The following is a 27,298-nucleotide window of genomic DNA, read 5'->3' on the forward strand; positions in this document are numbered from 1 at the left end:
CTTTAGCACCAAGTATGTACCTCCAAGAAACAGAGCAATTTGGGGATCTACCTACATTCTCGAAAGAACTTCAGCTTAAGTAAAATAATGGGACGGTGTGGGGGGAAGAGTGGGATGTGGTGACATCCAAGCCATCCAGCCTAGCACTGGATGTTCTTTCGCCCCCTGAATGGCAGCACTCCAGGGTGCCCTCTGTTCGACCCTCTTCCACCCTGGCGGCCACTCCTGGGCACTCCCAGCCTTGCAGCCCGGAGAGAGGTCGCCGGGTCCAGCAGCTGGTCACAGAAACCGTCTGGACGTTGGAGGCCCATTGTTTGAAGCCTATTTACTATCGCCCGAGGTAGTGGCCCCATCTCGGGGAGTTCGGGATTTAAGGTTCTGGGACGCGCGGCTGGAAGCCCGGAGAGCCACCACCCCCAGCCCAGCTAGGCACAGACCTGCGCTCCCTCTCCGGCCCCGAGGGCGCGTCCGGGCTCTGCGCCAGGACGCGGGTGACTGTGGAGTGCCCCTCCCCCTCCTCGGCCGGTCGAGCGGCGAGTCGCCGGAGCTGGGGGCGGGACGGTGCCCCGGGGGCAGGGCGGGCGTGGTGGCCGCGGCCCTCCGGGTGGGGGAGCCCGCCGCGACCCCGCCCTCCCCGGCCAGCCAATGGAGGCCGAGGCGCCGGGCCGGGATTGGAGCGGGCGCAGGGCGGCCGGCGCGGGGGCCGGGGCGGGGGGCGGGCGAGGCGAGCGCTGTCAGCGCGGTTATAAGGGAGGGAAAAGTTCCCTGCGCCGAGAGCCGGGCAGGCGCACGCTCGTACGGCGGCCGCAGCGGCAGGGCGGGGCCGGCAGGGGCGGCGGCGGCGGAGGAAGCCCCCCGGGAGCGCGACCTCGCTTCCCTCGGCGTCTCGCTCGGACCTCGGCGCGTCCCGGCTTCCCGAGGACTTTTGCGCGCAGACATGGGCGGCGTCGGGGAGCCCGGCGGGGAGCCGGGGCCGCGGGAGGGGCCCGCTCAGCCGGGGGCGCCGCTGCCCGTCTACCGCTGGGAGCAGATCCGCAAGCACGACCTGCCGGGCGACAAGTGGCTGGTCATCGAGCGCCGCGTCTACGACATCAGTCGCTGGGCACAGCGGCACCCAGGGGGCAGCCGCCTGATCGGCCACCACGGCGCGGAGGACGCCACGGTAAGGAAGCCCACCGTGGCCGGGTGGAGCCTGGCTCTCGCGGGGACCGGGGTCTGGCACGGTGCCGGGTTCCATCGGCGCGGCCCTCGCATCCTTCCTCCCCTCTTTGACCTCTGACCTCCACACCCGAGATCCAGAATTGGGATGGAACCCGGGGCCTGAGGTAGGGTAAAGAGGTCACTTCCTTGCCTGGAGGACTCAATCGCCTGTCAGGCCGTGGAGCAGGTCTGCGTGGGGGAGGAAGGGGCCTAAGAGGTGGGTGTGCCATGGCGGCAGAGACGGCCCTAGGTGAGGACCCTCCGTGTTGCACTGAGATTAGTGTCTCGGTTTTGGGTCTCCCAGGCCAGGACAGCCTTGCTGGGTGCTTGCCGGGTGCTTGCCGGCTGCTAGGGGCAAGGCAGGGTCCCTAGAGGCCGACAGGGATGTGCCATTAGAGGCTGGGGGCTGGGCAGCAAAGCTTGGGCAGGGCCTGGAGGTCTGTGGCTTTCCTCAGAGCTGCTGCGAAGCGCTTGGAGGGCCAGTGACTCACCTCTGCTGGGCTGGCAGCTGCACGTGGGAGGATTTTGCCAGCCAGGCAGGGTGGGCCTCATGGGGAAGCACAGTCACCCCAGGAATAGGCTGGCCCTTGGGGACCCTGCCTTCCCATTCCCAGCCCATGTCTAGACAAGGAGGGATGTGGCCCTGCCCGCAGGGCTGGCCGGCTGGAGCAGCCACCGGTGGCGCAGCCTGTCCCAGGTCCTACCAGTTCTTTTCCTCTATCCCCCACCTTGGACAATAGGGATTGAGGCCACAGTGCTCTGTCCTTGAGAGTCCAGGATTCTAGGTAGGCACACGGGGTATCAGGAAGCCTTTCGAGATCTGAGGGAATGAATCCCTAATGGCCGAACTTTAGGTGGCAGAGGAGATTCAGCTTTGGCCAGGACTGTCAGCATTCCTGTCTTCCCTCTCCCGACCCAGGGAGCTGAGGGATTAGAGTGAGGAGTCTCCTGAAATTCTAGGGGGACTGCATAGTCATGGGTTGAAACAGCCTGTGGGCCAGTCAGTGTGTGGGCACGTGCAGGCCTCTATGTGCGCCCACACACAGTTGTAAGTGTGGTTTTGTGTGTGATTCTGCCAGGGAATGGCAGGCATGAGGTGTCACAACCCCACTGCCTGAGCTGTGGCCACCCTTCAAGGGTCTTGTTATGAAGGCCTGTTCTGGCCTTTTCAACCTGTAGGCCAGGGTGGGGGCAGGTGAGGGAAGGACTACAGAGAACACTTGTTAATCACTTTTTCCTGCTTGGTGCCAGGCCTCCATCTGACGTTTTGTCATTGATTCATAGCCAGTAAGTCCTGTTTAAAAAAAAAAAAAAAACTCTTGGCTCTCTGGGCCTGAGTCGGCCTTTGGAGGCTCTGAATGGCCTTGAACCAGGCATGCCACTCCTGAGCCTCCATTTTTTCATCTGGGGAGTGGGTAGGACCGTGCCTCTTCAACTCTGGGGCCCCAAGGCTTCCATGACGTCGTTTCTATGTGCAATGCATGTCGCTGGCTCCTTGGGGTGAGCATGCCCCACACACTGGAGAATGCAGTAGGATGGGTATGACAGAGCTGGGCCTTTTCTCGGGGCCTTATCTGGTTCCAACCCTGTCTATAATAGAAAGGGGGTGCTGGAGGCCATCATGCAGCTCCCTCAAGGCTCCACACACTGGTTAGAATTACTTGAAATACCTGGTCTGCTCAGGCCAAAGGGGTTGAGAAGTGGCTGGTGCGGGGGACCCCGGTCTTTGTCCAGGATGGGCCCACATCTGGGGGCGGGACCAGCCCTGTGCCCTGTATAATGGAGCCCAGATGCCCCATCCCAGACCCCAGAGCTCAGATGATGGGGGTGGGGCAGTGACCTCTCACCAGCCCATCAGCTGTTCTCATGTCCAGGCAACAGAAGCCTTCCTGCCAGGAAATTCCCAGAGTTCCTGTGCCATGAAGTCAGCCTGTGGCCATCCTGGGATACAAAGCCTTGTGCCCTGGGGAAAGAGCTCTGGGCCCAGGGCCAGGTTTATCATAGGCACCCTGGGACTAGCACAGCCAGCCAGAGAGGGCTGAGGCCCAGCCACTTCTGGTCAGGAGTCTATAAGAGCCAGGTACCTACTACCTTCTATATGCCAGATTCTAAGTTCAATGCTTGTCCATAATAATTCTTTCTTTCTTTTTCTTTTTTCTTTCTTTTTTTTTTTTTGTGGTGCTGGGGATTTAACCCAGGGCCTTGTGCATGCGAGGGGAGCACTCTACCAACTGAGCTATATCCCCAGCCCCCAATACTTTCTTTTAATCCTAAAATACTCCCATGAGACAGGCACTGTTACTATTATTCCCACCTTACAGATTAGAAAAGCAAGGCTCAGGGAGGCAAAGTGAAATTAAGTGGCAAGTTTGGCATTTGAACACACAGCCATGCTCTTCGCCACATAGTGACTGCATGTTGTTTCCATCATTCATTCATTCATTTAGTGATTGGATCCTTATATCCATCAGTGAGCTTTTATGAGCCTCAAGATGCAGCTATGAACGAAACCTCTGCAGGGAAGGATTTCTTGGCAGAGGGATCAACTAGAGAAAAGGCTCAGGGGTGGGATCATCCTTCTTATATCTAAGGAATGCACCATGGTGGCAGTAGATAGCAGTGGTGGGGGTAGGAGTGCAAGAGGCAGCGATACCAGGGCTCCTCCTGACCCTTCATGCCCTTGGACGGACTTTGCTTTATTCTCTTTAGGAGGGGGAGCCATGGGAATCTGATTCTTAATGGAGAGGGGAAAGGCGGAACCTTCTAGGAAAAGAGCTAGGGGCTGAGAGAAGGGATGGTAGGGAGGCCACTCAGAAGAAGTGACCATTCAGCTGGACCTCAAAGTGCAGTGTGGCCAGAGAAGAGTTTAAGAGATGCTGTGGACACAGGGATACTGGTGGGAGTCCCTCGAGTTAGCTCTGAGTTGTCTCTCAACAGGGAGCTGTCTTGGACTCACACAATGACTCTTCCCTTCTAGGTCCTGATTGTCCCATCAGTGTAGTGGGGATAAGAATACTTTCATCTTGGGCTCTCTGTGATGATGGATGGTATGGGGCAGCTGTGTGATGGTTCACTGTGGGCCAATAAGCCTTGTTCACATACATGTGGTGAATTCCCTGCCCACAGCTCCATGGGAAAGATGAGGGGTTTCCCAGCACCCCATGTGCCCTTTGGGCTAAAGCACTAACTGCTGCAGATTGAATAGACCTTCTTCTGAGCCCCTTGGCCTGGGATCCTCCCTCTAAGTAGCCTGCTGGGCCTGAACTCAGCTGGAGGTGGGGGTGGCCAGTGCTACCACCAGAGGCTGTGTCATAGTAATGTCAGCCAACAATTACTGAACAAGCAGTGTTCTGAGCGTTTTGGGCTTGGTAACTAATTTAATTTTCTGAACAATTTTATAAGATGGGTCCTCTTGTTCCCCTATTTTGCAGATGAGAGGATGGAGGCCCAAAATAAGTAATGTAATGGGACCTTCTTGGGACCCTGAAAGGCCAGGGCCTTCCTCCTTGGGCTTGGGAGGTGGGGTTGTGTCTGGGTGGGAGCTGTAGAGGGGGAGGCCCAGGACTAGGCAGGTCGGAGGCCAAGTGAGAACAAGGTGGCTCCTGCCATCTGAAACCCAGTGTCCACTCTCTGGCCCCACCCACCTTACTGGCTTTTTTGAAAGTTCTGCTGCTGAAGGGCCACTCCCTGTGAAGTGTGGCCACTGTGACCTCTGGCGGGCATTTTTGGCCATGTCCTCATCCACCCAGCCTCCTTCCCTGGGGGAGGCAGTACTCCCTCCCCCCACTCGGGGCGGAGTCAGGATTCTCCCACGCTGTCAGGAATGCAGAGTGCAGAGGTGGGAATGCCGGTGACCTAGGGTGTCAGGCAGCCCTCCCGCTCCCTCCTGAGGATACCTAAGGCTCCAGCCAAGCTCCAGTGCGAGAGCCACAACTCACTGGTGGAGAGAATTCCAAGTACCCAAGGGCCCGATGGCTTGGGGGCCAGCACTGTGATCCGCACCTGTGGGATCAAGGGTGCTGGCTGGAGGAGGACCTATCGTGCCTGCCCACCCTTCACTGGGACGCCAGGGGTGCTGGGAGACAGGGGTACCAGCCCTCAGCTGAGCGCTGCTGCACAGACTGGAACTGGAGGTGCCACGTTCGGAGCAGTGTCCTTGTTTCCTCCGCTCGAGCCCCAGTTTCCCCGTCTGTAAAAGTGATGTTCTGGTGGCTTCCCGCTGGCCTCCTGGAGTGGGGCGCCGCAGGGAGGATGGGGAGGGCATTTCAGTGACCCGAGTTCCTGCTCCGTCCTCCACCCAGCAGAGCCAGAGAGACAGAAGTTTCCGGGGGGGTGTCCTTGGAGACCCCAACTCCAGCCCCATCTCCAGCACAGGCCTCAGGAGGCAGGTCCAGAGCACCCCAACCCCAGCAGCTCTGTGCCTTCCCTGCTCTGCTGAACTTCCTGACTGATCTGGAATGTTCTCTGTGCTTTGGCCAGTGACCAAAACTCCCTCCCTCCCCTGCCATCTCTGGGTGAAAGGAGGCCGCTTACCCTTCTCCCTTGGCGGGAGGCGTGGCTGGGACTTGATGGAGTGCTCCTGCCCATGCCCAGGCCCGTGTCAGCAGGCTCTGAACTCTAAGTGGACTCAGGAAAAGGTCATCAGGACCAGGGGCTCAGATGAGAGCCCAGCTGTGGAGCCCTCGCTGCCACCAGGTCCCTCGGAGGGCTTTACCTGTGCCAACTCTGTCTTCCCAGCAGCCCGTGAGATGGGCCTTAATGGTTCCTGAAGAAATGCGGGGACGGAGGTGCAGTCTTCTCTGGGGCTCCTTGGCTCCTAAGTGGTATCTCAGGCTCCATCCTGGGCAGGCCGGCTCCAGACTGTCCCCTTCAACACCCGCGCCAGCCGCTACAGGGAGGGCAGGCAGGGGCCCTGGGAGTCAGCCCAGCCCCGCTGAGGTTTCAGGGCCGGCAGGGCTGGGTTTAGCCGTCTGCCGAGGGAGCATGAGCGTCACACTCTCATTTGAATCCCAGCTCTGCTGCCACTAAGTGACCTGGACAGGCCTCCCTACCACTCTCCTCCCCAGTTAAATGGTACCTCCAGGTAGGAGTCCTGGGGTTTGGATACATTCTCCTAGAAGGATGTTTCTGGGTACCTGGCCGGGGTTGGGGGCTCCTGCAGTTCCTTGAGACCCATTGACGTGGCCCAAGAACTGCTCTCCCATGCACCACAGCCCAAACTTCCAGCAACTGTGTCCTTGGCCACTCGGGGATAATGACTGGCCTCACCCCGCCCCACCCAGGAGGCTCACTGCCTCCCTTCTAGCCCAGGAATGGCTGCCCTCTGGAGACTGCTGAGTGGCCACAAGCACAGCTTCACAGTCAGCCCTGGGTTCTGATCTAGTATCAGTCAAATGGAGCTGTGTGACCTGGAGTAAGAGGCTTAACCTCTCTGAGTCTTCATTTCTGCATGGCCCCTGGGTCCTTGAACAGAGGCCCAGAGAGGACTAGTAGGTCACATGACCTAGAAAAGGCCATTTGCCGGTTTATCAGGCTTTGGTCTGGTTGGGGGTCCTACCTTGCTGGTCCTCAAGAAGTGCAGGCACCATGATGCCTGCCCAGCCCCGTAGCCCAGGCTATTCTCCAAGACCTGCTAGAGCCCTGACCACATTGCCCTGGAATTTTCTGACCTGCCCTGAGGGGGCTCACACCTCCCCTCTAAGGGATAGACTTGACTGGAAGACCCTTGGACAGGCCTGGACTGGTGCACCCCCTCGGTGCCTGTGCAGGCCTGGGTCAGACAGGACCAAGGAGGCCGATGAGTGCCCAGCACTCAGCTTCTAGCTCCAGGTGGTGGCCACAGAAGAGATGGGAGGGGGAGGGAAGGGCTGGGAGGGAGGAAATCCTGGGACCAGAGGCTTGTGTGTGCGCGAGGCCTGCGTGTGCACGTCGCGTGTCGAGGCCTGGTGCTCACGCGGGCTGTGGCTGGGCCTGCTTCCGGGAGTCCAGATCTGACTTGCAGGGGTGTTTGGGTGGGTGGGTCTGCGTGTGTGTGCCCTGTGGAGGGCACAGCCTTGCAAAAGAGCAGAGAGCACCCAGCTCCCCTTACAAGAGGTCCTAAAGGAATCAGACTCACAGGGACAGAGAAGAGGGTGGGCCTTGCCAGGGCTGGGGAGGAGGGAGTGGGGAGGTAGTGTTTCAGCTGGGAAAGGTGAAGTTCTGGAAATGGACGGTGGTAACCGTTACCCAGCACAGGTGAACATACTTAATGCCAGTGAGCAGTACACCGAAAAATGTAATGCTCAGCAGCCCGAACCTGAAGGGCCCTGAAGTCTGGCTACCTTGGTTCGCTCAGGAAATCAAGGCCAGTAGGTCAGTGGACTAGGTCAAGGTCACACTGTGGGCAGGGCAGCAAATCCCCAGGATCAGTCTTCCCTCCTTTCTCCCCTGCCCTCACCAACCCCAGCTCCCCAGAGAGCCAGGGCCCAGGCGGCAGAGGGCAGGAGATGGTGGACCGTCCATGCATGTCCTCTAAATGGCAGCTGGCAGGGGCCTGGACGGTGCAGGGCTGGCCTGGCAGTGATGTCCTGTCACTTTCAGTTTCATTGACTGTTTTAATTGACACTTAATAATTGCACATATTCAGGGGTGCAGTGTGATATTTCAACACACCTACACAATGAACAGTGATCAGATAAGGGTGATTAGCACTGTCACTCTGTCCCGGGTGAGGTGGCCAGAGACACCACTTCTCACCTGCACACGTTGGAAGGCTTGTTAGCAAGAGGACAGCAGGAGGCCCCTGTTCTCCACCTGCCTCCCTCAAAGGTACTTACTTCCTTCAGCGTCTGGGGGCCCCTTCAGTCACCTCTCCCGGGCCCAAGGGGACACTCTGCCCAGGCAGTGTAGTCCAGCCTGCTGTCTGGCTGTGGCTCGCCCAATCAGAGGGAGGCTCTGAAAGCTAAATAAAAATCCATCGGAGAGCTGTGAACAATTAATGGGCCAAATACGATACCACGGACAAACAGGGTCTGTGCCAAGTGCAATACCAACCGCGACCAGGAAGGCTGAGCCAGCCGCCGCCGTGCGAAGTTCACGTTTACCCGCCCATCAGCGCTGCCGCTTCCTGACGGCTTCTTTCCCCAGCTCCTTATCTTTGTCCCCCTCTGTCTTGTTCTTCAGCCCCTCTCTTTGTTTCCTTCTCCTCCACGGCACCCACCCCCACTCCAGCTACTACTCAGAATCACAGGAATGTTAGATTCTTCTTTTTTTTTAACTTAAAAAAAAAGTGTACTTTCTGTTACTTTTAAATCAAATGTGTTTACCCAGTCAAGTATCCTTCCTTGTACACCCCAAGAACTCTGTGTCCCGCCACTGATAGTTTCCACTCAGGAGCCCAGGTGTCCTTAATTACAAGGCTCCCCACCCCCACACCCATAACCCCAGCTGCTCAGGAGCCTGAGGTACGAGGAGGATCACAAGTTCAAGGCCAGCCTGGTCGACTCAGAAAGGCGCTGTCTTAGGACTGGGAGTGCAGCTCAGTGGTAGAATGTCCTTGGGTCCCATCCCCAGACTGGGAAAAAATAAAAGGGTATAATTTAGAGAAAGCTTTTTGGAAGAGCCAAACCCTTTCATGAAAGGAATCAGCCCTCCAGGGATGTCTCTCTGTAAACCCGATTTTCATCCTTTCAGCCATGTTTGGAGAATGTTGTGCGCCGGGCAGAGCAGATGGGGCACAGCAGGCCAGGGGTCTTGGGAAGCCCCAGGGAGGGCTCACAGGCACGCCTGGTCCCCTTGGTCCTCTTGGCTCTTGAAGAGCCCGCTGACTTTCTCTCCATCTGTCTGTCTGCCTGCCTGCCCATCCATCAACAGCCTTTCCACCCTGTCTCTGCCAGCCGCTTCTGGTGCTACTCCAGCTGTCTGTCTGTCTGTCCACCTGACTGTCTGCTCTCCTTCAGGACGCCTTCCGTGCCTTCCACCAGGATCTCAACTTTGTGCGCAAGTTCCTGCAGCCCCTGCTGATCGGAGAGCTGGCCCCAGAAGAGCCCAGCCAGGACGGACCTCAGAACGTGAGGGGGACGGTGCTGGAGGGCTTGGGGACATTGCTACATTATGCTGGGGGATGCAGGGTCAGAGCCAGGCATGCCCTCTGGACCTGGCCAGACAGTCACAGTTGTAGCAATGTCCTGCACAAGTCCGGGCTCCAGATAAGACTTGGCCAGGCGCCTGCTGTGCGTTCCCAGGGGAGGCCCTTCCCTGCCCCAGGCCTGGTGGCCCCCACTACAGTCAGGATGGGGTGAGCTGAGTTCTGAGGGTTTCCTCTCCTGTTTCTGGCTCTCTGCTTCTCACCCACCCCACACTCTGTGCGGAGGGGGAAACTTGGTCCTCGGTCAGGCCCCTAGCTCACCCCCTGGCCGGACGCTCCCATGCCTCCATCCTTGCCCTCTGCCCTCACCTCTTGGACCAGGCTCGAGGAGGAGAGGCTGGGACCTGGGAGCTGTGGGAGGCCTCTGGGGAGGCCTCACCTCAGCTCAGCGGCTACTCTGCCGTGGCAGGTCCAGCTGATTGAGGACTTCCGAGCCCTGCGCCAAGCGGCCGAGGACATGAAGCTGTTCGAGGCTGATCCCACCTTCTTCGCCCTCCTGCTGGGCCACATCCTGGCCATGGAGGTGCTGGCTTGGCTCATCGTCTACCTCCTGGGCCCTGGCTGGGTGCCCAGCACCCTTGCTGCCCTCATCCTGGCCATCTCCCAGGTGATCCCCGGGCTACCCAACAGAGAGGCCCAGCACCTGTGGGCACAGGAACGGATTTGCTGTGTGAATGGATACACCAAAGAGTGAGCTGCCCGCGGCCCGTGGGGATTGCTTGCGGTCAAGCCGTGGTCTCCATGAGCCAAGGAAGCTCTTCGCTTAATAAATCCTGTGTAGGAACAGGGCAGAGAGCCCAAGGTCACCACCCCAGGACAGACTTGTGTAGGGGAAGAAAAGGACGATCCCTCCCGCCCACCATAAAGGTCATGGCCCCGTAACACAAGACGGGTTAACGAGAGAAAAGCAAATTTATTTGCTCATCATTTTATGGGACGAGGGAGTCTTCAGAGGGAAGAACCAAAGACCGGGGCAAACTCCCCCTTTGTACACTTGGGGTCCGTGCAGCAGGGCAGCCGTGTAGAACTGGACAGGAAGAGTCGAGCCAATGGAGACGGACGAGTAGGGAAACCCGGCCGGGCCTGTCCAGATTCTCCAGGGCCTCTCTGAGCAGCATTCTTCCCTCCCAGGTGTAGACAGGGCCCTTTCTGGAAGTGGGGGTCTTAGGATCCACTGTTGGATAAGATGCGTCAGAGCAGTTCTTTGTGGCCGCCTCCGAGTCAGGGAGATTGAGAGTCCTATCGGGAGGCCTCGAGGCTGGGCTTCACGGGGGAGGGGCTCTGCTTTCTGTGCCCTGCCCTGGGACATGGCAGCTTCTGTGGCTTGCCTGAGGGGAGAAGGAGCCGGGGACAGGAAGGCAGGAGAGGGCTGGAGAGAAACTTTGCTTTTGAGGCTGGGCTCTGACCTTTGCCAGGCCCTCCACCGCTGCCAGCATTCAGTTACCCTGGTTTGTGAAAACAGGAAGTGGCCCCCAGGGACGTCGAAGTGACGCAGCATCTGCAGTGGGCATAGCCCTGGGAGCTAGAAGAGCCGCAGCTCAGGGCTGGGGTCCCATGCAGCCGGTGCCCTCTTCTGTCCCTAGCATGATTCCCTCCTGCTCTCCCTGACCCTGCCCCTCTCCCCAGGCCCAGTGCTGGTGTCTGCAGCATGACCTGGGCCACGCCTCCATCTTCAGGAAGTCCCGGTGGAACCACGTGGCCCAGCAGTTTGTGATGGGACAGCTGAAGGTGAGGGCCCTGGTGGGATGGTGGCCAGTACCCAAGGAGGGCAGTGCGCCAGGCCTGCCCAGCTGTGTGGGGGCGTGGCCTGGCCCTGCCCCTGAAGCCCCTTCTCCCCCAGGGCTTCTCCGCCCACTGGTGGAACTTCCGCCACTTCCAGCACCATGCCAAGCCCAACATCTTCCACAAGGACCCAGACGTCACCGTGGCACCTGTCTTCCTCCTGGGGGAGTCGTCTGTCGAGGTGGGTGGGGAGGGACATGGACACCCTGAGGCCAGGCCTGCAGCTGAAGGGACCTGGCAGCAACTGAGCTACCCACGGTGGCCCCTTCCAGCCCCTGCCCTCATCCCTACTCGAGCTCCAGTCCCAGCCCCTGTCCCAGGTGCTTCCCTCCCTCCCCACCTCCTACCCAGCTGGGACCAGGAGCCCAGCTGCTAGAATCTAGAGTTGCCTTTGACCTTGGCCCCAGCCAGCCCCCTGACCTTGGCCTGGAGAGCTGCTCTCCCCAGCCGCCGCCTGTCTCCACAGTATGGCAAGAAGAAACGCAGATACCTTCCTTACAACCACCAGCACCTGTACTTCTTCCTGAGTGAGTGTGCATCAGTCCTTCTAGGGGTGGGGACGTGGCAGGGCCATGCCTGAGTCTGCACTGTCCCCCCTGCCGTCCCAAGGCGCTCACACCCTGCCTGCTCCAGGCCTGCAGCCTGGGCTCCCGCTCCCAGCACCAAGCCTTCTGCCTGGCTGCTCCCCCACCCCAGTCAAGCCCTGCACGGAACTTTCCAGGCCCCAGCCAGGATTCCCTTCTGCCCTCACATAGGGTGGTCTGGAGCCCTAGAGCATCTGGGCAGTTTTGGCAAACAGGGACAGGGTGAGGATTCCAGGGCAGGAGCCTGTGGGGCTGTTCCCTGACGTGGGAGTCGGGAAACGGTAGGGCAGGGGTGAGCCGAGGGAACAAGTGTGGACCAGGCCTTGTGGGTGACGACGCAGGGTCGACCCAGCTGGACGGGACCAGTGCCAGCATCCCAGGGGTGTGTGTGGAGGTACAGCCCCCTCTGCCCACTTCCTCGTACCTACCCCAGCCCTGCTCCTGCTCTCTGCCCCTTCTTGCAGTCGGCCCGCCGCTGCTCACCTTGGTGAACTTTGAAGTGGAGAATCTGGCGTACATGCTGGTGTGCCTGCAGTGGACAGTGAGTGGGGAGGCTCCGGACCCGTGGACAGCCGGGGCAGGGCTTCAGCCCCAGTGCAGAGGGTGCCCACGAATGGGGGTGCACGGGGGTGGGGAGCGAGTGTCTGCCTGACTGTGTAGCCTGCAAGTGTTCACAGAGGCACCGAGTGCGTCTCTGTAGGGGCGTCCACAGAGGTCTCTGGGCCGACGGTGCCAGGTGTCTGTCCCAGGCAGGCACATGATAGCATTCCCCTCCGTGGTCAGCCCTGTGAGTTGACAGCACAGGGACCTTGTCCTTTCACCCAGTTGAGAAAGTAGAGACCCAGGGAGGGGCAGTGGCCTATCCAGGGCTCCCAGGCAAATGAAGCCAAAGGTCAGATGGCCCCGGCCCCTCCCTCACCCCCTCCCGCTGGCCGGCCTCCAGACCTCGTCCCTGGAGGCCGCTCAGCATTGCCTCCACCCCCTGCAGGACTTGCTCTGGGCTGCCAGCTTCTACTCCCGCTTCTTCTTGTCCTACGTCCCCTTCTACGGTGTCCCTGGGGCCCTGCTTCTCTTTGTTGCTGTCAGGTATGGCCAGACTCAGGATGGTGGGAGTGGGGAGGTCACACACAAGCAGCAGGCGGCCCTGACCACAGTCCTCCTGGGCAGCATCCACCCCTCCACCACCCTAGCCCACAGCAGCGCCACCGCCCTGGGCTGTCGGGGGAATCAAATAAACATGAGGGGAGGCTGCTGGGGTGGGCAGGTCGGGGGAAGCAGCCTGGCTCGTGGGTCACCCGAGTGTCCACCCCCACGAGCCGGGAGTCTCCGCTCAGCCTTGCAGTGGTCACGGCTCCATTCAGCTGCTTTAAACCCCCGCGAGGGAGCAATTCCCCGACCCCACTGCGCCCAGGGGAAGCTGGGGCCCGGGCCTGGGGACAGGCACACTGCAGCCTGCACTCTCCCACAGGGTCCTGGAGAGCCACTGGTTCGTGTGGATCACACAGATGAACCACATCCCCAAGGAGATCGGCCACGAGAAGCACCGGGACTGGGCCAGCTCTCAGGTGGGCAGTGGGGAGGGCTGGTGATGTGTCCCAGTGGGCAGGGAGGGATGGGGCCGGCCAGGTATGGGAGGCAGGCCCCAGGGGCAGGACCTGAGCCAGCGTCCCTTACCTGCGCCCCCGGCCCCTGGCAGCTGGCAGCCACCTGCAATGTGGAGCCCTCGCTCTTCATCGACTGGTTCAGCGGGCACCTCAACTTCCAGATCGAGCACCAGTGAGTGAGACCTCAGGTCTTGACAGGTAGCGGGTGAGCCCCGGGGCGGAGCCAGGAGCCCCCTCCCCACCTTTCATGGGGAGGCCGAGACCAGAGTCCTGGGCTTGCAGGGCCGGGGAGGTGAGGCGTGGCGGGGCTCCCTCTGCCAGCCCTGCTCAAACGCCGGCCGTGTCCCCCCACCCCAGCCTCTTCCCCACCATGCCAAGGCACAACTACCGCAGGGTGGCCCCGCTGGTCAAGGCGCTGTGTGCCAAGCACGGCCTACACTATGAGGTGAAGCCCTTCCTCACCGCCCTGCTGGACATCGTCGGGTAAGGCTCTGCCCAGCCCCTTCCTTCCTGGAGGTTCCGGGGGCCACACTGATCCCCATCCCAGCTCAGCTGCTGAGCACTGGGCCCCTCGTCCACACGGGCCCCCTAAGAACTGGCGACAAGGCCTCTCTGGGTCAGCCGTGCCTCCTCCCTTCTCAGCATTGACTCACAGGGTGAGAATTCTTGGAGCATCTATAAATACCTCAGTGAGCCAGACAGGCGGTCCCTGCCCTCCTGGAGCTGACATTCTAGCAACAGAGAGCAAGTGATTTAAAAGAAAAATGAGTCAACTGCAGAAAAAGTGAACGTGTTCTGGCAAAAAACAAAACAAACAAACAAAAAAACCCAGGAGCAGGTGAGATAGAAAGTAGGCAGGGCTTGCAGTTACAGGATGGCAGATGGGCAGGGTCAAGATGCCAGCTTGTGAGCAGAGACAGAGAGAAGCTGAGAGGGCTGGCCCTGGGGCATCTGGCAGAAGAATATTCCAGGCAAAGAGTACCACCATGCAAAGGCCCTGAGGCAGGAGCATACTGCTGTGTAGGACCTGAGCCTCATCTTGGGACGAGGCTGTGGCTGGGAGCACACTGTGGGCCAGAGCCAAAGCAGAAAGGCAGAGCAGAGGCCCCGGCAGCCTGGAGGTGGGAACACAGATCAGATCGCGGGTCTTCCTCCTCTGGGCCCTGGCACACGCTGTTCCCTTTGCTTGGATGCCCTCCGTTCTCTGCTGCTGTCCAGACTTGAGGTCTCCCCATGTTCTCCCAGCCTGGTCCTCTGAGTCCGTGCCATTCAGCAGAGCACTGTGGAAGCCCTGGCGCGGGGTTTCCTAGCGAGTTGTTGATATGTCTGACTCTTGTGCCTGACTTCAGGTGCCTGGTGGGCCATGTCCTAGGTGTGTTAGGTCACAAGGTCCAGCAGGAGAGGGCAACAGAAACTAGGAGAAGGAGGGACAGGTCCACCGGGGCTCCTACCCCGACTTGGCTTTGTCCACATCCCCCCATCTGCATCCCATCCAGCTCATGTGTGCCCAGGCTGCTCCCTGGCTCCGTTCACCTGCCTGCCTCAGGGGAGGGGACTCCCAGGGGACTGGGGACGCACCACAGGAGCCTGGGGGTGTTGGTGTCCTGTAATTGAGTCTCTGCCCGCCACACCTCCCAGGTCCCTGAAGAAGTCTGGTGACATCTGGCTGGATGCCTACCTCCACCAGTGAGGGCAGCCCCCGGAGGAGAGGAGGGGTAAGGGCCAGGGCCTCAGCAGCCATGAGCCAGACCGCCAGACCGGCCGATGGACAGCCTCATCCTCCGTGCCCAGCCCAGATGCCCTGTGTGTCCTGCAGGCCCTGCTGTCTTTCCCTCCACCCTCTTGCCTGCCTGTTCAGCCGCTCTGCAGCGTGGCTCTGGGCCCAACAGGACCAGGAGTCGAGGGAGGGACCTAAAGCCACGCCGGAGCACAGCATGTTTTCCTAAAGCAAGAAATGGGGGAAACTGTTATTTTTATATAAAAACCGACCCAGATATATTATGGAGCAGAGTGTGGAGTTTGCATGAGTTTGGGGGCTGGGATCTGCCCTGGACGCCCCAGGGGTGTCTGGCTCTGGGTATCCAGTGTCACGGTATCCAGGGAGGTGGGTGGCTGAGGAGTTCCCCTCCCTCTCTGGGTGCTCTGGGTTGGGGGTGGTGACAGCTGGTCTCAGATCCACATCACTCACCAGCAACCTGGCAAGTCCTTCTGGACTTCAGCTCATTTCACTCCTCTGCGGGACAGGACAGGGCTGGTCCAGCAGACGAAGGCACAGGGCTGAGGGCCACGTCCGCAGGCGCCTTCAGGGCCTGGGAAGGGCAGCTGATGTGTTCCTGGACCTGCACCAGCCTTGTTTTGCAGCCCTCCAGGAGATGGGGGCTCAGAGGGCCACGTGCTGTGGGCCACCTGCCCCACTCAGGACCACACCTGGCATCACATGGGGAGGGGCAGTGTGGCCTGTGGCCACCTGAGGCCAGGTGCTGGCCTGCTGTTGCTTCAGTGAATAAGTCAGATCCTTAGGGCCCAGCAGTCCCACCCCTGAGCATCAGGAGTCCGGGAACTGTCCTCGGGCAGGGCATTGCCCTTCACTGGCCCTCGCCTCCTCGTCTGCACAGTGGGTATGGCTGGACGTCCTGGGTTGGGACAGTTCTGGGGAGGGCTGACCCAGGGCTTTGCGTGTGCTAAGCACACACACTTAGCTACGTCCCCAGCCGGGGAGACCTTTGGGTTTCCTCTTGGGGCATCCTGAAGGTGAGAAGAAAGGAGAGGGGAAGTGCCAAGCCCCTCCGCTCTGAGCTCTGGGGATGCTTGGAGAAGTGCTGGCAGCCTTCAATAACAACAGAAAATCTGAGCTGCTGTGCTAGGGTTTCTCTGAGGGCCTTTCTAGCGTGGGAACAGAGGTCACCCCACCAGCTGCAGGGAATGTCCTCCACTCTTTATTAGGGTGCCTATTAGTTTGTGCCGGAGTCCCCTTTGGGAGGTGAAAGGACACAAGTACTGCACTTCTGGTTATATCCTTAGTGGGGGTCCTCTGTGGGCACGGAGCTGGGGACATGCCCTCCCTATACCCTCCATAAGGCAGCCCTGAGCATCTATTTCAGGGAGATTCTGGACTTTTATTCCAGGTCCTGAAGCCCCTAATGTTCGGGTGATTGTGATAGTCCCTGGCACCTGGGGCACCTGCTCTGGGTGGGGAAAGTGCTGCCTGGTTCCATGGGTTCTTGTGGCTCTTGCCCAGGGTCTCGCCTTCTGGGAAGTCCTCCAGGACTCTCCCCCTGCCCGCCTCAACCTGAGGTCACGGTCTCTACACCCAGAACACACCCAGAACGTCGACTGAGTCTTTAACTGCTGAAAGCTGGGGGAAAACCCAGAGCTCCCCACGCCCTCCCTGCCCAAGGCGGTGCCAGCAGGAGCCCCCTGAGCAGGGCCAGGCAGAAGCAGAGGGGGATGCTCATGAGCAGCCAGAGCCACGCAGCCCACCCTGGTCCACTCCATGTGGCTTCCACCTGCTCTTTCCTGGGGTGGGAATGGGTGGGGGGCCAATTCTAGTGTGGGAACAGAGGTCACTGGGAGAGGTGGGAGTGGGTGGGGGACCAATTCCGGCCTCTGCCAGGACTCAAAAGCTGTGTGACCTTGGGAAGTGATTCAGCCCCAGCCGTAGTCCCACTTTGGAAGTGATGGGAAAGAAAAGGGATGCGGCAGGAAGGCTCCTGGTCAAGAGACCGGCAACAGGGCCTGGAAGTTCTCTAGGAGTTTTATGCACAGTCCCAGGCCCTGAGCTCGCTACTTGCTCTGTGACCTGAGACAAACCTTTGGCCTTATCTGAGCCTCATTTTCATTCTGTGGGTAGGATTGGATGCCCCTTGAAAGGTACTTGCTGCCTCAAGTGCCAACTCTATGCCCAGACCTGTCCCACCTGCAGGGTTTCTGCACAGGCTGTCTCCTCTGTGGACAGTCCCCCTCACATCTCCACTTGTCCAAACCTGCTGACTCCTGGTGTCACGTGGACACTGTGAGCAGGGAGGGCTCTGGACGGTGTTCCCTTCACCCCCTACCTCGCAGGGTTTGGTCCACAGATGGTCAGCAGAGTTCCATGGTGGCACATGCCCGTGAGCCCAAAGATTTGGGAGGCTGGGGCAGGAGATTCATCAACTCAAGGCCAGACTTAGTAGTTCAGCAAGGCCCTAAGCAACTTAGCAAGACCCTGTCTCAAAAAATAAAATAAAACTGGGGGTGTAGCTCAGCAGTAAAGTCTCCAGTACCCCCGAAAGAGTTAACACCCTGGGTGGGGTGCGGGGACATGGGACACAGTATGCTCCTGCCTGAGGGACCACTGAGCCTGCAGCGCCACCCAGGGGCCCCCGGAACACCTGCACCACTGTGGGGTGGGCTGTGCTCCATGCTGCCTCTGGCGGTTGGTGGCCTCTGGTGCTGCCTTGGGACGATTTGCATTCCTGTCTGTAAATCAGGAATCAGCCAATAATGTGCTTGAAGGACCTTTGGGGACACCCTCTGTCCTTGGTGACTACCCCCAGGTCCCCCTCTACTGCCTGAAATCCATCACTGACAGGTCATCTTTGCCCTTGTCCCCTTCCTTCCCCATGCTAGAGCCCCTGGGGACAGGCCACTCCCCACTCCAGCAGAGCTCCCCTTCCCTATCTATAGGACTCCACTTATTCAGTCACAGGGTTTGTAAAAGGAAGGCAGGAAAGACCTTGGTGGGGCCTCTGAGACACGTCTGAGACATTTTTATTATCTGTTCCTTCAACCAAACAACATCTAAGTCTCCAGCCCTGGCCCTTGTCCTGTGGGAGTGACAGTGATGGAGAAAATGCTTTGTGCCAGGACAGATCGTGAATCTATCCCATGCTCACTTCCTGGGATACCTCCCCGCGGCCAGTATCCGCCTCTTCGGAGCTCCAGCTTCCTGGCACTAATTCTCTCAGATAATTGCCATTGGACCGCATGATTTGGAAGAAAGACCTAATTGCTTTCAAAATCCGGAGAAAGGCATCGCTAATGGCAGAGGGCAGGGACGCGACCCCTTAGCATGCTGGGTGGCTGGCTGCACGTTCCTGTGTGCCTGGAAACAGAAGGTGGTCAACCAGCACTGACATCCGGGGCCTGCAGTGAGCCTTGTCCTCTGGCCTGTGTCTTTACAGGTCATCACCAGGCGCCCTGCTGGGTTCCACAGCTGACCATTAGAACAGACCACCCCTAGAGGTTCTTCTCTCTGGGGATGGTGCAGCTGGGCCGGCGTCCTGATGCGCCCAAAGCACATGGCAACCCAGCCCAGGTGGCTGCCACCTCTGCCCTGCCTCTTGCCAAAGGCTCCTCTCCCCTCCCAGTGGGCCCAGAGGGCCCCTGAACGTCCAGCAGGACTGCCTGCCTCCCGCTCACCAGCTTCAGACACAGCCCAGGCTGTTTGGCCAGCCCTCTCTCTGGGCCTGGTGCCCAGCACGTGCCCACACCACCCACAAAGCTGATATGGTTATCTCAGCAGCCACCCTACAAGGGGTGAGCTCTTATCTCCTCCACCTGGACTAACTGCCCTCCACCCACTCTGCCAGCCTCCAGGGAGCAGCCGGGAGAGGTCTGGGGTGGGGGCAGGATTCCCAGGTGCCCTCCGTGTTTCAGCTGCCATTGCTGTGTGGCTCAGGCCAGTGTTTCCCCCTCTCTGTCCTCAGCTTTCTGGACTATGAATGGAGGTGTCAGGGTTTTGGTCACTCAGGGTTTTAAATATGAGGGTGTCATACCTTTGGCAGGGGGCAGGGTCAGAAATCCACAATTCGGGGAGAGTTGTGCAAGAGCCATGGCCAAATACTGGACAGGAGGGAGCCGTTAGGCATGAAGCACTGGTGGATATCCCCAGCTTCTGGACCCGACCATAGTACTTAAGGGCAAGGCAGGGGCTGGGGGTATCACAAAGAAGACTCAAGTACCTGTACCTCTGGACCAAGATTTACCTGGTGCCTAAGCTGTGGTGTCTGTCCACCTAGTTCCCCACCACTGTCCCTGGCCTCAGGTCCCTGGTTGTCATGGGTGACGAACCCTGGATTTCCAGTTGACAGGGACTGGGCTGGTTGCTCCCGCTGCCCTGGACCACCCTGGGACTCAGGGGTGCAGGTGGAACTCACGCATACATAAGAACAGGAGGCAGGTTCTCCCAGGTCTCCGGCCTCCAAGGGACTTACCAGGAGGGCGAGGACTCACAGGTGTTGAGATGTTGGTGTCCTTGGAGTCCCTTTACCCCGTCCCTTTTCTGCTCAAATGCAGAAACTGTGGCCCGGAGGCCCAGCAAGAAGAAAGGACTCACCCAGGGCTACTCAGTGACTCGAAGCATCCTAGACCCTGTGGGGGTGAAGGTCTCTGCTGGAGCCCTCCCCAGCCCCGCTGAAGAGTTGAGAGGCCATGTGGGGAGCCCCAGGCCACTCTGTCTCCTGGCTGTCCCTTGAACCAGCAGACAGCAGCGCGAAGCCAGTGATGGCAACTGTCAAGGGCCCCTGCCACAGTCCTCTGACTTCCCAGGCTCAGGGTCAAACAGACCCAGGACCTGACCCCTGTGACACGGCCTGGGATGATCCTGGCCTCCCCTTGCCCCCCAAGCCCCTAGAGCACACCCTGTGTGTTAGGCCAGGCAGCGCACCAGCTGCCTGTCCATCTCACTGAGCCACAAGGAAGTGAGAATAAAATCACTGCTTTTATTTCCCAAAACGTAGGGGTGGGGAAGCGACGTGATAAAAATGAAGATCAGTTCCCTAGGATTCATTCTGCCTCAGGAGAGCACACAGGAACTAGGTGGTGGGAGGGGTCGATGCTGCCGCGGTTCCCTTGGGGTCTCAGCCCCACTGAACTGTCATCAATCTAAATGTTGGTTAGTGGGTTAGACGGTAGAACTAGGCCTTCCCCCTCCCGCACACTCTCCCAAAGCCTTCACATGTCCTGGCCTCCGGCCGGCCTCCTCCTCTTCCCGACACCCCCTTGGCCCTCACTGGGCCCCCCACTCCCCTGGCGCCTCAGGGTGGCCTCCTGAGACTCCCCTCCCTCCTTGCTTCCCTGCCCTCCTGCCAGCAGTGGTCTCCACATCCTGGGCCTGGGGGAGCTCACGGGGGGCGTCTCATAAAAGGCATATGTCCCAAGACCCAGCCCATTGCCCTCCGCCAGAATGCATACCGTGGAACAAGTTAAAATGGCAAAGATTAAAAGCAGTGAGACAGGAGAGCGAGGCTCAGTGCTGTCCCCCTGACACCCATTCTGGGGAGGGCCTAGTGCCCTCCTGCAAGGCCCAAGTCCTTGAGCCAAGTAGCCAAGGACTGACCAGAGCCTTTGGGGGGAGAATCTGACGGCTGAATCTCGGACACTCAACTAGGACACATATCTGAAAGAGGTGGGCGCGGGGCTGAGCCTCCAGGCTGCCCAGCCCCCCCCACAACCTGGCCATCGCCTCTGCTGAGCCCACACAAGGGACGCCCCTCTGCTCCCCAGGTTGTGGGCTCTGGAGTTAGGAAGACGGAGGAACAGAAGCTGCACAAGCCTGGGGGCCCAGAGCTCCAGTGGTAGGCGGTGGACATCCCCTGGGCCTCGAGGTCTGAGCTGGCCCTGCTGCAGGCCTGGAGCCCTGGACAGCTGGAGGGAGGCCCCAGGTACAGACCCCAGCCTGTGGGAAGGAGACCCAGAGCACAAAGCACACCTCCCTCCAAACAGGAGGGCAGAGCCAGGCCAGGACCCTGCCCACAGACCCCAAGAGTATCCGAGGGACTCGGGTTTGTCAGGCCTGGCGGCCAGGTAGAAGCGGAGGAGTCCCAGGCCAGACCCCATGGACCTCTGGTCTCCTCAGATCTTTGGGGGCAAAGGCTGGAGGCAGGGACAGAGCCACTTCCCATGGCCACCTCTCTCTCTGCTCCTGGGGAGAAGGAGCCAGGAGGTAGTGGGTGAGGGTTAGGGCTGGGAGGGGGCAGGCCCCAGAGAGGTTGGTGGGGTGAAGGGAAAGAAGAGAAAGAAAACCAAACATGGGGTCCATAGGCCAGTGTGTACCCCAGCCTCATGGAAAACCCTCAGAACAAAAGCCCGCCCCTCCCTCTGGCCATCGCCCCCACCTGCACCCCTTCCCCATGGGGCCCTCTGGGGGGAGAATCTGACGCTGAATCTCGGGGCGCTCAACTAGGACCAACATCGGAGAGAGGTGGGGGCGGGGCTGAGGGCGGCCACTTCACTTGTGGAGGTAGGCGTCCAGCCACAGCTCCCCAGACTTCTTCAGGGAACTGCAAAGAGAGAGGGAGGGACCAGGGCTCAGGAATGGGGCGCACTAGTGCAGGGGGCGGGGCGGGTGCTCTGGGAGCTGCGGGCTGCTGGCTAAAGCTCCCCAGGGAGGTCCAGCAGAAGGTCAAAGGGTCAGTCCTCCCCAGCCCAGAGCAGGAAGCCAGGAAATTCCTGAGGGTAGGGGACAGGAAGGCCAGGCCCTCTTGTGGTCTCCACCATGAGTACTCCCAGCTATGGACGTCCTGGTCCCCTCAGCCCCCACCCTGGGCCCTCCCTGCACCCCAGGGCCCCCAACTGTTGACTCCCGGCTTACCTGATGATGTCCATCAGGGCCCTCAGCAGAGGCTTCTCCTGGTACTCGATGCCGTGCTTGGCGCACAGAGACTTCACCAGCGGGGCGATCTTGTGCAAGTTGTGCCGGGGCATGGTGGGGAAGAGGCTGGGGGAGCACAGGCCGCGCAGTGTGAGGGGGACTCCGGCTGCTGCCCGCCCCTCCCACCGCCCAAGGAGGCCCCATCTGCAGGCAGGACAAGGCTCCTCCCGAGTGCCCGCTGGGATTGTGGGAGGGGGGCTGTTGGTGAGCAGGTGTGTCTGCTCTAGATGGCCAGAGACAAAAGCATCCCGTTTCCCCCACCCCCCAAAAAAAGGAAATGAAAGAAACAGACGGGAGATGGAAAGAATGATGACAAGAGGCGAGACTGGGACTAGGGGCAGCAGAGACAGCCCCTCGGCCACCTGTGTTCCAGGGAGGCCATGTAGTGGAGCCTCAGTTTCCAGTCCATAAAATGGGATCAACCATCCCTGCCCGGCTAGCAGGGATCGAGATGCCCAGGCAAGCTCCGTGAAACTACAACCCTCCAGCCGCACGTCAAGGAGCGCACTCACTACTATGGCCGTGTGGCACGGGGTCCGGGCACCAATGCTTTGGGGAGACAGCCCAGGGAGCCCCTCTCCTGACCTCAGTGAGGGTGGCTGCGGAGTCGCGCTCTAAGATGGGGCAGTGACCTTGCTGAGGGGAGAGAACCCCACAGGCCGCCCCCCGCCCCGTGGGCCTCCCTGTCTCTCTTGGGGCCTCACTCACTGGTGCTCGATCTGGAAGTTGAGGTGCCCGCTGAACCAGTCGTTGAAGAAGGACTGCTCCACGTTGCAGGTGGCTACCAGCTGCGGAGGGGAGGGGGTGTGAGTGGCGGGGGCGGGAGGGGGAGATCACAGGGCCACCAGATTCCCCACCTGTCCCTCTTGGGGATCCTTGTCACCCTTTCTTGCTTAGCCCCAAGGCTGCCAGCAGGACACAGGCAGCCCCAGTAAAACCCAGAGCAGCGGGTCCCCTGGTGCAGCCACATCTGGGCTGAGTGCAGGGTCCCCGGGGAGCCTAGTGACCAGCTCTGCCTTCCCTCACCTGGCTGCTGAACCAGTCGCGGTAGTGCTCCAGGTTGATCTCCATGACGATATGATTCATCTGTGTGACCCACACAAACCAGTGGCTCTCCAGGAACCTGGAAGGGAGCCTGGTCAGCCCTGCAGCCCCGGGGCCCTCCCTGGGCCCCGCTCAGCCCCTGTTGCACCGCCAGGAGGGGGGTCCCGGGACACAGGGGTGTGTTGGGCATCTCCCATCAATGCCAGTGCTCTAAAGGGCCCAGGGACCACCAGCCCAGGTGAGGCACCTGACGAAGTTGAGGAAAAGGAGGGACCCCAGGATGCCGTAGAAGGGGATGTAGGTGCAGAAGAAGCGGGCATAGTAGCTGATGGCCCAGGCCAAGTCCTGTGGGAAGAAACAAGATCAGACGCAGGCCTGCCCTGCCCCCGGCCCTCCCTGCCCAGCGCGCCCAACCACAGCTGTGCACACACACACCTCGAACTGTCAGGCACAGCTGTGAGGAATCACCCCCGACAGCCCTCTGCGGGCTGGACACCAGCCCACGGAGACTAGCACCTCCCCGAACACCACCTGTTGGCTCAGGTCTCCCAACTGCCTTGATGCCCGAGGAAAGGGGGCATGGTTCAGTAGAGAATCCGGACAAAGGCAGAGAGGCAGCCATGGGCAGCAGCCAGGGGAGGCAAGCTCGGTGGGTTCAGGGGGTTCTAGAGGCTGCATATGCTCTGCCCACCCACCACGCGTGGCCAGGTGACCAGCTGCCCTCGGCCTGCCTCAGCTCACCAGCCCCTGGGCCTCCTTCCTCATCTGTTGCTCCAGCATGAAGACATGGGAGGGCAAAGGCCACACACCCCCTCCAGTCTCCTCCTCCCCTTCCTGGGGCTACGTGGGTAGCAGGGTTCTGAGCAGCCCTCTCCCCACTTCCTCTGCGACCCAAGCCCATGTGTCTTGGCTGGCCCACAGCGGTCCTGCTCGTCCTTGTGCACCCTTGCCTCCAAGAAGATCCCATCTTTCTCCTGTGACACCCTCCCATCCACCCCAAGTGGCCCAGAGCTCTTCGGCATCGGGAGCCCCTCTCTCCTCAGCACCCTGCGCCAGCTCATCCCCACCTCAGGGCCTCTGCACGGGTTGCTCTGTGTCAGGAAGGCACGCCCAGGAGGCCCTTAAGTACAGACGGTAGACCGCATGGGACAGGACAATGTGTGAGGGGTGAGACAGCTGGCCAGGTGGGCCAGAGTCAGCTCAGGTGTGGCCCAGGGGACTGTCCCCTCTCTCGGGCAAACAATCCTTCAAAGAGGACCGCACTGGTGTCTTAAAATAGATCCTACCAAGTGGAGCTGGAAGATGAGGAGGTTATTTCAGCAACCAGACCCACACTGGGGACGAAGAGGTGACAGATTCCAGGCTATTTAGGAGGCAGAAGAGGCCGTATGTGGCAGCCGCTTGGTTGTGAGGAACCTGGGCTGGCCCCGCCGTCAGCCCAGGTGGTCAGGGCTGGGTGGCATGGGCTGAGCAGAAAGGGAGAGAGGGCAGAGCGGGAAGGGCCAGACCTTGCGAGTTCTACTCCCGTTTTCCTTCATTCTCATTTTCTGGTGTGTCTGCAGGGCAGAAGTGTGGGTGTGTGTACACACATGGAAGAAAATGGGGATGGGGAAGATGCTTGTTGATTTTTGCGTTGAGTGACATATGGCTATGGGGACCTCTGGCTCCAGGACAGGGATGAGGAGATGCAAGGAAGCCACAGAGCAGGAACAGAGGGAGCAGGGGAGCCGGAGGGGAGGGGAGGGAAAGGATTAGGAAGAGCTTCAGGAAGAAGTGGTCAGGGTGTCCGTGACAGTGGGCACACGTGCCTTCAGAGGCCTTCCTCACAGCTCTTGGGGAGCTGGGCACGGTGGCACATGCCTGTAATCCCAGCAGCTCAGGAGGCTGAGGCAGGAGGATTGAAAGTTGGAGACCAAACTGCAGGTTAGTGAGGCCATAAAGCAACTTAGCAAGACTCTGTCTCAAAATAAAAAATAAAAAGGCCTGGGGATGTGGCTCAGCGATCAAGTGCCCCTGAATTCAATCCCTGGTACCAAAACAAACACAAAGCTCTTGGGGCTTGTCCCCCTCTTTCCTCAAGGCCAGGGCTTCCTGGGGCTCCATCCTGCAGCCATCTGGCCGAGTCTCGGCTTGACGGGTCACATGCAAGGTGGATGTCTAGCACGCTCCCTGGCTAGATGCCAGAAGTGCCTTCCCATCTCCAAGCTGTGACATCCAAAATGTGTCTGGATCTTGCCAAATGGCTCAGCAGAGCAGCTCTCACTTGGGACTGAAAGGCCAAGGGACTGACAGATGCCTGGCTCTGCCAGCTGGTGCCCCTTAGGAACGTGGTCTGATCTCCTTTCCTGCTCTTCCTGGTCCATGTTTTGTTCCTTACAGAGCAAGCAGGTAAAAAAAAAAAAAAAAAAAAAAGGTGTGCACTGACACCCAGTCATCCGATACAAAATACAAACGCCAGTTAAATGACCGGGACTGCGGGGCTCAAGTTTCTCCTGGGGACCCGGGCGAGCCCCAGGGGAAACAGCAGTCCCACATGGGCAGGAGATGTGGCTTCAAACATCAGCCGCTTCACTCCTTTACCTCTTCAGCTCCGGCCAGCCTGCACAGTAAAACAGGGTGAAGGGATGCAGCAGAGATGTGTCACTGTTCCCGGAACACAGTATACACTGACAAAAATGTCCACTTTTCCAGAAGACAGCATGCCCCAGGTTCCACCAGGGCCCCCACCCCCTGCTCCTCAAGTCCCAGTGGGAGGCTCCATCTCCAGACTTGGCCCGGAACGTCGATGACAGTGTGTCACACAGAGGGATCTGAAGTCCCCAGGTGCTCTACAAATACGAGGTGCTGTTGTTTGAAAGAGAGAAGGGCCAGGCTATAGGACGTGGCATCAGGACACTAACTTAGGTGGGTCCTGAGGGGCAAGGTTCAAACTTTCAATTTCAATCATCTTCATGTGTGAAAATATTTTTTTTTTTTTTTAAATGCCAGCAAATTGGTCATGGTGGCTCATGCCTATAACCCCAGTGATTCGGGAGACCCAGGCAGGAAGCTGGTGAGGACAAGGCCTGCCTGGGCAACTTAGCAAAATCCTGTGTCAAAATAACATTTTAAAAAGGGGTGGGGATGAAGGTCAGGGGTAGGGTGCTCGCCCAGCAGGCACGAGGCCCTGGGTTCAATCCCCAGCACCACAAAAAAAGGAAAGAAAGAGGAAGGAAGGAAGGAAGGAAGGAAGGAAGGAAGGAAGGAAGGAAGGAAGGAGGGAGGGAGGGAGGGAGGGAGGGAGGGAGGGAGGGAGGAAGGAAGGAAGGAAGGAAGGAAGGAAGGAAGGAAGGAGGGAGGGAGGGAGGGAGGAAGGAAGGAAGGAAGGAAGGAAGGAAGGAAGGAGGGAGGGAGGGAGGGAGGAAGGAAGGTGGGAGGGCGGGCCAGCAAGACCTACTAAGTGACTGGATTTGTCTGTTCTCTGCTGAGGGCGGGGACCATATCCCTGTCCAGCAAACCCTGCTCTGCCTATAGGTCATTCTGTCAACGGTGTGTTCTTGCACAAAATCAAAATCATGACCGCACGTGTACATAAATCCAAGGGTTCCCTCGGGCACCACGGTGCTCGGTTGCCGTCAGGGCCACTCTTGCTCTCTCTTTGGAAGCAGAATCAGCAGACGCCCATAAGCCTGTTATTTTAGGTTGAATTGTGAACCCCACATTTGTATGTTGAATTCTAACCCCTAGTGCTTCAGAAGGCGACCTTATTTGGAAGTAGCGTCACTGCTGGTGGACCTAGTTAAAAGGAGGTCATCAGGATGGGCCTTAATCCAATAGGACTGGTGTCCTTATAAGAAAAGGGGGACATCTGCACACAGACAAAGGAAACACAAAGGGAAGAAGATATAAAGGCGGAGAGAAGACGGCATGTACCAGCCCAGGAGAGGGTCTTGGAACTGGCCCTTCCCTGGCAGCCCTCAGAAGGGGGCTGCTGACGACCCTCCAGACTGCAAATTTGGGTTTGCTGAAGCCACCCAGCTCGGGGTGCTCTGTTACACAATCTTGGCAAAGGAACACACCTGTCTTCTTAGCCAGTGCCCAGCTGCTTCCCATTTCTCAATGTCCAGGAATCCCACAGGGGACATAGAGGGCAGGGCCTGGCAGGGCCACAGCTGGCTGGGCTGTGTGCCTATCCCAGGCCGCCAGGAATTTTCTAAGGAGCTCGGCAAAGCAGTGGCTGCCCCGCGTGTACACACTGGAGGACTCCTTGGAACCGGCATGCGGTGGCCTTCCTGGCTCTGATGGTCCCAGAGGAGGACCCTTGCCAAGAGTGAGCAGGCAGCCCCAG

The 27,298-nt window shown here is 59.4% G+C and overlaps 2 protein-coding genes across 2 annotated transcripts in view; one reads left to right on the plus strand and one right to left on the minus strand.

Moving 5' to 3' along the window:
- Nucleotides 1-739: 739 nt before the first annotated feature.
- On the plus strand, nucleotides 740-15,300 carry Fads3 (fatty acid desaturase 3). The gene is made up of 12 exons (XM_026407589.2): nucleotides 740-1,162; nucleotides 9,138-9,248; nucleotides 9,735-9,932; nucleotides 10,952-11,053; nucleotides 11,166-11,288; nucleotides 11,574-11,634; nucleotides 12,156-12,232; nucleotides 12,680-12,777; nucleotides 13,160-13,256; nucleotides 13,388-13,467; nucleotides 13,653-13,778; nucleotides 14,934-15,300. The coding sequence occupies exons 1-12, from the start codon at nucleotides 938-940 to the stop codon at nucleotides 14,983-14,985; spliced, it is 1,350 nt and encodes a 449-aa protein (XP_026263374.1). The 5' UTR covers nucleotides 740-937; the 3' UTR covers nucleotides 14,986-15,300.
- Nucleotides 15,301-19,989: 4,689 nt separating this feature from the next.
- The window catches only part of Fads2 (fatty acid desaturase 2), a 29,871-nt gene continuing 22,562 nt past the window's right edge, over nucleotides 19,990-27,298 (minus strand). Inside the window, exons 8-12 of the mRNA XM_026407517.2 lie at nucleotides 23,219-23,316; nucleotides 22,954-23,050; nucleotides 22,636-22,715; nucleotides 21,868-21,993; nucleotides 19,990-21,556 (exon numbers count right to left, since the gene is read on the minus strand). Of these exons, the coding sequence (XP_026263302.2) occupies nucleotides 21,505-21,556; nucleotides 21,868-21,993; nucleotides 22,636-22,715; nucleotides 22,954-23,050; nucleotides 23,219-23,316 (453 nt within the window). The 3' untranslated portion in view covers nucleotides 19,990-21,504. The remainder of the gene's footprint in view (nucleotides 21,557-21,867; nucleotides 21,994-22,635; nucleotides 22,716-22,953; nucleotides 23,051-23,218; nucleotides 23,317-27,298) is intronic.

This window comes from Urocitellus parryii, chromosome 4 (genome assembly GCF_045843805.1).
Source record: "Urocitellus parryii isolate mUroPar1 chromosome 4, mUroPar1.hap1, whole genome shotgun sequence".
Lineage (NCBI taxonomy): Eukaryota > Metazoa > Chordata > Mammalia > Rodentia > Sciuridae > Urocitellus > Urocitellus parryii.